Here is a 9,419-nt window from a genome sequence, read left to right as displayed (position 1 = left end):
TCCAATGAAACGCTGCATTTGCCTTGAAGCATTGCGTTGCAGATGCAGTTGCAGTGCATTCGGTGTGATGCATACGTTGGATTTATCGAACGTATGTTTCAGACTGTATGCGTCGGTGGCTTGACAAAAATGGTAGCAGAAGGTGAATGTTGAACTTTTGTTGCATACATACCCAGACTATTTTGCGCATTGACGCTGTTGGTGTGTTCGAAGTGTCAGACTGTCAGTGTGAGACCAGTGAGCTCGGGACAGACAGCTGTTTATTTCGGATGTTTCCACTGGATATATGGGATCATCAGGTCATGATATTTTGCTCTTTCACATCGAGGCTTGGTGATTAGCGAGGCCAGGAGAGTGTTGAACATATTTTTCTAACACTGTGAAGAACTTTTATCATTCACAACGTTGACTTACTGAGAAGCTCAGCTTATTAGTTGTGAGTTAAAATAATCAGAAATCAAATATCCCCAAATGAGCACTTTCCTTCATTTGCACACAGCAGGCCAGGTAGGCCTACTTCTATGCGAGCTCAGGTGGACAGGAGCATTCACGCTCCCTCAATGTTATCAGGAGAGAGAAACCAGACACATGCTCATTGCTTACAAAGAGCACTCCAAAGACAATTAATACATTCGTAAATGCTGGTTATGAAATGAACCAAAATGTATTTCTCACAAGTGAAGCAGGTTGTGAACTCTGCAAACAATGTTTCCACTCCGAGAATAAGAATGGCAAATGACTGTAGCCTAATTAATACATGCATTAACAGAATTTATGTAACCAAATGATGTAACATTTACTAGGCCTACTGGTGACATGTAATGGGGAATTCATACAAATAAACAATACAAAGCGCAAACAATTCACACAATGAAAGCCAAGAATTGGCCGGAGACAGCTGAGTGCATTCTGGAGAGCTGAGTGCATGCATTCTGGAGAGCTGAGTGCATGCATTCTGGAGAGCTGAGTGCATGCATTCTGGAGCGTTGATGCAACATATCTTTTCCACACACCCCTCCCCTTCTTGTCTCAACATTTTAAAGTATTTTGAATTATTTTATTAAGACAGGAGTAATGATATAATTTTGGCAAAACATACATTTACTTTAGGGGAAGGCAGCATGCGAACACTGCACTGTGCACTTGACAACTTTCCTTTCCAAAGTGGCTGAAACCAGAGATCTGGTTCCCCCAACGACCACCTCCACCCAACTGTTTTATTTTTAAAAGGTACTTCTCTTTTCCCACTAGCACTGACTTTGCTGATACATAGTTTGTTGGGGGAAAATATACTTGATACAATTGTAATGTGTTGTCTCACCTAGCTATCTTAAGATGAATGCAATAATTGTAAGTCGCTATGGATAAGAGCATCTGCTAAATGACTTAAATGTAATTACGAGATGCTCATGTTTCTGCCCTAACAATGGGAGTCGTTGTCCTAAAGGCGGGAGAAACCTATTTGGTTTATTCTGGACAGATTTTGGCAAGTGAGCCCTCTGGCTTCCGCCTCTTCCTCTGTACTGAAAATATCTCACTGGAAAAACCATCTGAGCGACTAAAACAGACCAAAACAGCGCCCCTCTGTGTTCCTACATGTAGGCCATGTATCCGATGCTGTCTGGACATAAATAGTATGACATACCATGCTATTTTTATCCATACAGCATCATATACATGGTCTGCACATACTGAGACAGAGGGGCGCTGTTTCACTGGCTCAGATGCTTTATCTGAGCATGACGCCTCTTTCTGACGACGTGCCTCTCAATCAAATAAATGATCAATATTTCAATATTTTTTTTATTTGGACAGGCAAGGAGGTACAGCAGGGCAGGCCAGGACCCCTATAATGCCGTCCCTGGGTGTAAATGTGCATGCATGAAGAGAATGTACAATTTATTTCTTTAAAGTTGGCAATTTCAAAAGAGAAGAGAGAATACTTCAAAATAGGAAAGGGTCAGTGAGGAAGAAACCTCGGCTTATTTTTGCCTCATCGCCTGTCACTCCGTCATAAAGTTTGGAAAAGTTTCTTTTTCATCGCCTCCCACGCCACCTTCGCACAGCCCAAAGTCCCCCCGCCTTCTCTGCTTCCCATTCCATTGAAAATGAATGGGAAGCGGTGTTTCACCGCGCAGCACCATGTGCTAGTGAACATGGGGCGTTAGTCCTTTTGATCTCCGCGATCGAAGCTGTCGCTCGGAGGGTGACCGCCAGGACTCATGCAGCGAGTTCCTCTCGCCCGTCTCATTAGGTATGCGCAGCTAGATAAAAAGCTTGCCGTTGGCTGTGTGCTCACTTGGCAACAGTTAGTTGAAGGAGAATAACAGGTAGAAACGCCTGAGCCCCAAAACAAATAAGATTCAAATTCCACTGGTAGTATGGTAATTTCTCTAATGCCGATTAAAAAGTAATTGCTAACAATGTGTACACATAATAATAAATCTTGGCCACCGACCGGTTGAAGATAAAGACTACAGAGATGTCCGGTATAGGGGGGCATTTTAAAGCTTCATCACCGACTCCAATCCCCGTATATTTAGAGAATATATTCCAGAGTTGTCGTCCATCTGTAACGTTGTTCTTCAATTTCCAACGGCAGACTTACATTTTCTAGTCTATATATGTAGGCCTTGGCTTAAGTGGCCTAATCTTCAAGTCTTTCTATACTGTATGTCTTTACCAACTATTGTGCCACTTCTTTCCAAGGTTAATATGCCTAAATGCGAGAGGAATGAATCTCGGGCTGAAAGAATCAACCAGTGATCACACTATCTTCACTAAAATATACAGTGTCTTCAGAAAGTATTCATACCCTTTGACTTATTCCACATTTTGTTGTGTCGCAGTCTGAATTCAAAATGGATTAAACTGCATTTTTTCCCTAAGCCATCTACACACAATACCCCATAATAACAAATAAAGTGAACACATGTTTATACATTTTAGCACATTTCTTGAAAATTAAATACAGAAATATCAAATGTACATATTAAGACACTTTACTCAGTAAAGCTTATTTGGCAGCGATTACAGCCTCGAGTCTTCTTGGGTGTGACGCTACAAACTTGGCACACCTGTATTTGGAGTTTCTCCCATTCTTCTCTGACCAAGGCCCAGAGAAGACCTGGAGGCCTGCTCTAGGAAGAGTCTTGGTGGTTCCAAACTTCTTCCATTTAAGAATGATGGAGGCCCACTGTATTCTTGGGGACCTTCAATGCTGCAGACATTTTTTGGTACACTTCCCCAGATCTGTGCCTTGACAGAATCCTGTCTCGGCGCTCTAGGACAATTCCTTCAACCTCACGGCTTGGTCTTTGCTCTGACATGCCCTGTCAACTGTGGAACCTTATATAGACAGGTTTGTGCCTTTACAAATCATGTCCAATCAATAGAATTTTCCACAGGTGACCTCCAATCAAGTTGTAGAAACGTCTCAAGGATGATCAGTGGAAACAAGATGCACCTGAGCTCAATTTCGAGTGTCATAGCAAAGGGTCAGAATACTTATGTAAATAATGTATTTCTGTTTTTAAAAAATGTGAAAATGTGACAAAAATATATAAAAACCTGTTTTCGCTTTGTCATTATGGGGTATTGTGTGTAGATTGATGGGGAAAACAATTAGTCAATTTTAGAATACGCCTTCCCTGTGGCTCAGTTGGTAGAGCATGGTGTTTGCAATGCCAGCATGGTGTGTGCAATGCCAGGGTTGTGGGTTTGATTCCCACGGGGGGCCAGTACAAAACAAAACAAAATGCATGAAATGAAAATGAAATGTATGTATTCACTACTGTAAGTCACTCTGGATAAGAGCATCTGCTAAATGACTAAAATGTAAATAAGGATGTAATGGTCCTGTGTGGCTCAGTTGGTAGAGCATGGTGTTTGCAATGCCAGGGTTGTGGATTTGATTCCCATGGGGGGCCAGTACGAGAAAAAAAGTATGAAACGTATGCATTCACTACTGTAAGTTGCTCTGGATAAGAGCGTCTGCTAAATGACTGAAAAGTGGAGGGGTCTTAATACCTTCCAAATGCACTGTACTTCCATTATTCTTTTTAACCCGGTACTGGTTACCTTCAGATGAGTCCTGGGGCATTTGTAGAGCAAACATGTTCATGAGAATCTCCCCTATTCACAATGGGGTCGCATTAGTTTGTAGCCCAAACGGTTCGGACACTACAATCAGAAGTTGGCATATAGACAGTACCGACTTCAGACGAGTCCCCTGACACGTGGTGGTCGTAAAGCAAAACGGACATCATCATCATGTTCCTGAGTCTCCCCTTTCCACAGAGAGGAGACCGTTCTGCCACTACAGATGTTTTCGTGAGAAGACCGATTTTTGGGATGTCTCATGGTCTGACAAACACCGCTCTAGCTTTGCCACCTTTCACCGCAGATGCGAAAGTGCAACATCAGCCGATGCGGTGGATTAAGATGCATCCAATGCAAAAATATCTCTAGTTTAAACTATATCTCTAGCTTAAATGTATGGATTTTGATGGGGATTTTTTTTTTATTATGTTACTTAGATTGATAACTCTAGGGGGTTTTAAACACTTATTGCACACAGAGTGAATCCATTAAACGTATTGTGACTTAAGCAGATCTTTACTCCTGAATTTATTTAGGCTTCCCACAACAAAGGGGTTGAATATCTATTGACTCAAAACATTTCAGCTTTTCATTTAATAATTCATTTGTAAAAACAAATTGACATTATGTGGTAGTGTGTAGGCTAGTGACACAAAATGTGGAATAAGTCAAAGGGTGTTTATACTTTCTGAAGGCCTCATTACAAATCTATTTCGGAGTTCTACGAACATTTCCTTGGACTTCATGGAATAGTGTCTGCTCTGTCATGCATTTCTTCGGTGAGGTTTAATGGTGGTTGGCATCCAATATGTTGCATTACCGCCCCCAACTGAACTATAGTATAGATCCATTACACTTTATGATACATAACGGAAAAGGGGAACCAGGGAAAAACATATATATACTGTATATATAAACACACATCTATGTTTAATTACCCTACCAACTAACCCTATACTCATTAAAACGCATAATTAAAACCCATCACCTTATTCCACTACTTTAACCCTATCGGTTCCTACCTCAGGCCAACGGCCTGGGAGGACGGGACACTACCACTTAACACACGCTGTAACTCTGAAGTCAAATCTCGTACCCCCTAAGTACTTCTCTGCAGTTGCCACCACAACATCTATTTTCTGTGACTGTACGTTCCATCTCTACGGTACAGTTGATAACCATTGCTATGAATGCTAAGAGGCCAACCTTACTAAAACACATATATATAAATATATATATATCACTCATTGACCTGTCCCTCTGTTCTGGCACAGATCTACTATTCACAGGGATCCTCTCAGAATCCTTCACCCTTGATCCACCCTCCTCTACTTTCTTCAAAGCCTCAGGATACGAAACCTTCGTGACCTACTCTGACCCTGGCCACCTCAACATGCCTCTCTCGCACCGGACATGTCTGGTCCACAGCAACATGAGCAACCCTACAGTTGACACAGCTTTCTCCACTGAAACAAACACATTCCTCTGTCCCATATTCTCCTGCACACTTCCCACATCTTGGAATCTCCCTGCTATACACTGCTGTGACATGCCCATGAAGGTGATACCTATAACACCGCAGTGGATTCAGCACAAAAGCTCTAACAGCATAACTCATATATCCTCACAACACCTTCTATCCCTTCCATTTCACCTCCAGAACTCAAACTGTTGTCCGGCTCACTCTGTTTGAACTTGACAGCAATCTTCCTCGACATGCAATCTTCCTCGACATACCCTCTCCCTTGTTATGGCTAGCTTCAACAGATTCAAACCCATCCTCTGCCTCCCTCAGTCTTTTCAACCTCTCTTTCCCTCCAATCCTCCTCCCTTAACCAATTACCCGACTGCTTCTGAAAATATTCAACTTTTCCAAGCCAAAATCTCTTTCTAGCCTCCGAGAAAGACATGCTAAGCCTTGTACTACCTCCACTTCAAATTCGGTCAGCCAATCTACCCCGGTGCCCGGTCGAGACCAGTCTGACATGCATTTAACAGCAGTTGGCATCCGATATGTTACATTACCACCCCCAACTATAGTATAAATCCAATACACTTTGTTATACAAAAATGGGAAAAATAAAATACAAAAACCCTACACATTAAACACCCAATACATAATTTGACCCTATCTGTTCCTGCACCATGCAGTCGGCCTGGGAGGATGGGACACCACCACTCAACACACCCTGTAACTCTTCAAACCTCATATACATAAAAACTTCTCCCAAACTTACTGAAGCATATATCATTCGTTGGCCTATCCCGCCGTGCTGGCACAGATCTACTACTCACAGGTGTCCTCTCAGGATCCCTCACCCTTGACCCATCCTCCTCTACTTTCTTCACTGCCTCAGCATATGAAACCTGCACTACTCTGACTCTGGTCACTTCAACCTGTCTCTCTCACACCAGACACTTCCAATCCCCAGCAACATATGCACCCCTACAGTTGACACACACAACTTTATCCACAGAAACTATACAATCCTCTATCCAATGTCCTCCTGCACACTTTCCACTTCTTGGAATCTCTCTCCTACAATGCTGTGACATGACCATAAATGTTGCACATGAAACAGCACAGTGGATGCGGCACAAAAGCTCTAACAGGATAACCGATATATCCATGACATGACTTGTCGGGTAAAGACTGACTCAAAAAGGACTGGCAGTGACTGTTTCACCACGTTCACCACCAGATCTGCGTCGCACCAAACGGCAGGCATCACAAACACCAGGAATCTTCAACTTCAATTGCTCCAGCTCCACACACAGCGCTACCCCAGAAAACACACCTTTCAATGGTGCCCTCTTCCTAAGAGCAAAGCAAGAAACAGAGTACCCTGCTCCCTCTGGTCAGAAGAAACACAAACAAACAAATATCACAAGTTCACTACAGGTTACCTTCACTGACTCAATTGCACCCAACTCCTTTCTCACCCACCCTGAAATCATAAACGGATCCGCCAAAAAGGTAAGGATCCACTTTCTCTCAAAAGTGTCACTCCTACGGGACCAGATTCTTATTTATGTCCATTGATGCCAAGCTCAGATTCCGAGTTCTTCACCACACCTTCCTCCTCACTTAACTCACACTCCTTCACTTCCATTTCACCTCCAGAACCTGGTCTGGCACACGGCTCACTCGGTTTGCACTCAACACCAATCTGCTTCAACACCCCAACTCCATGTTTCTCACCATCTTTCTCAAATTCAACCTCTGCTTTCCTCATTCTCTTCGCCCCCCCATTCCTCCTCAGAAATCCACCTTTCTGTGTCCCTGTCCCAATATTACTCTTCTCCGGACTTTACTTGCAGCCCGGTGGAACTCCATCTCATAATCATCCTGCCCACCTCCGAAACATGTATTCTCCAGGTGCCAATTTTTTTTCTTCCCAATATAGCTACAGTCCTCTTCATTAGCCTTCCTTCTCATGCAATGGGTTTGGGCTGAATTGGACACAGGTGGACGCCAATCAAGTTGTAGTGACATCTTAGGGATGATCAAAAGAAATTGGTTACACCTGAGCTCAATTTGAAGTGTCATAGCAAAGGGGTGGGAATACTTATGTAAATTAGATATTTCTGCATTTAACTTCCAATAAATTTGCTAAAGTTTCTAAAAATGTGTTTTCACTCTGTCATTATGGGATATTGTATGTAGATGGGTGAAAATAAAATGATTTCATCCATTTTAAATTCAGACTGTAAGACAAATTGTAGAAAATAAGTCAAGGGGTATGAATACTTTCTGAAGACACTGTATGCGCTCTACTAGCCTGGACAAGGTAAACAATGAATTCATTGAATGTAACCTACAAGTGGGCCAATTGACTGAGGCTGTGATGATCAAAATGTAATGCCTGATTCACACTATGCTACTATGGTGAATGCTTAACTAGGCCAGCTCAGTACCATACAACTGTTTGGTCCTATATTGTGAGTAAATGGTGACCGACTGTCTGATCTTCAAAATAATAATAAGTAGTTATGATGCAAGGGGATTTGTAGGTCGGTTGCCACCTGCACTGCACAAGCCAATAAACCCCTCCACTGATTAGTCTTTTAACCAATCATATCAGATCTTTTTTCAGAGATGATTTGATTAGTCAAAAGACCAGTTAGTGGGGGAAGAAAATATCACAATTGGGCTGCTTCCGTTAACACAACCTTAGTATTAGTCCCTTAAACCACAGCTTCAAGAGCAGTTATGAAAATAAGTGTGAATTGAGAAGGAATTAGCATTTTCATCTGGTATACAGTTTCATGTCATTATGTAAATGAAGCAATGCAATTATACTGTAGGACCAAGAAAAGGCCTCCTACACACCTTCTCTTCCAATGAGGCAAAGAGAAAATTTGCGTGCAAATGCAAATCCCTTAATGGGTGACATGTTAGCTCGATTATAGCAAATTAAATCCCTGGATTGTATATCCTGCCTCCTAATTGGCCTCGCCAGGGAGTGACACTGCATGACGGGGGAGTGTGATTGGATGAATTTAGTTCAGTGGAGACCTTTTCAAATTGGAACAAAAGAAAAACGCATCTTCCAAATAAAGTCTAGTATTACATACCATTTCCAAACAGATTGTTTTTAATGCTATTACACTGTAAAACTTAACAGAACCATACCTCATATGCACCCAATAATACCACCGCGTGATAACGCTTTCACACTGTCATGCCAACCTGTGTGTGTGTGTGCAAAAGCGAGCGAGACAAACATAAAAATTAACCCACAACCAAAACAGTGTTTAAGATATTTTCTTATTCAGGTGTATAGCCAGTGAGAACAGACATTTTGATGGAATACTTGGTTACAGTAGGAGAGTGAAGTAGTAGAAAGACAACACAGGAACCAGATCACCTCAGTTACCTTGGCATCCCTCTGTAGTCAAACTAAACACATTAGAATATACCATAACGGATGCCAATAACTGTCTTCTAAAATACACTTTTACTTAAGTCTATAACAAGCATGGTATCACATATTTAAAAGACGCCATCAAGATATACTGATATATTTACTAGCTCGTGTAAAGGTATGAATTCATAGCTGAAATCAAAAACATCTTAAAAACACTGCGTAGTGAGTGTGAGTATGGTAGTAGGGGCTTCGGTCGGGGAGATGGGGGGGGGGTGTTGCCTTTCCCCGTTTACAACATCTTCCTCTTCTCAAACTCCTGCGGAGAGGGGGACAGAACAAACAGGAGGGGGAAACGGGGAAGGAGAGGAAATAATTATTTATTCATGTGGATTCACAGATTGTTTACATCTGGAAGCTACAGGGGGTGGGGGGGGGGGATGGAGGGGT

The 9,419-nt window shown here is 42.2% G+C and overlaps 1 protein-coding gene across 2 annotated transcripts in view; it reads right to left on the bottom strand.

Annotated features, from left to right (window-relative positions):
- Positions 1–8,853: 8,853 nt before the first annotated feature.
- Positions 8,854–9,419, bottom strand: part of LOC106610028 (succinate--CoA ligase [ADP/GDP-forming] subunit alpha, mitochondrial) — a 31,818-nt gene continuing 31,252 nt past the window's right edge. For both annotated transcript variants that reach the window (XM_014209142.2, XM_014209143.2), the window contains one exon: positions 8,854–9,288. In XM_014209142.2, the coding sequence (XP_014064617.1) occupies positions 9,262–9,288 (27 nt within the window). In that variant the 3' untranslated portion in view covers positions 8,854–9,261. The remainder of the gene's footprint in view (positions 9,289–9,419) is intronic.

This window comes from Salmo salar, chromosome ssa08 (genome assembly GCF_905237065.1).
Source record: "Salmo salar chromosome ssa08, Ssal_v3.1, whole genome shotgun sequence".
NCBI lineage: Eukaryota > Metazoa > Chordata > Actinopteri > Salmoniformes > Salmonidae > Salmo > Salmo salar.
Note: the sequence above shows the minus strand (reverse complement) of the source record. Positions and strands in the feature narration are given on the sequence as shown.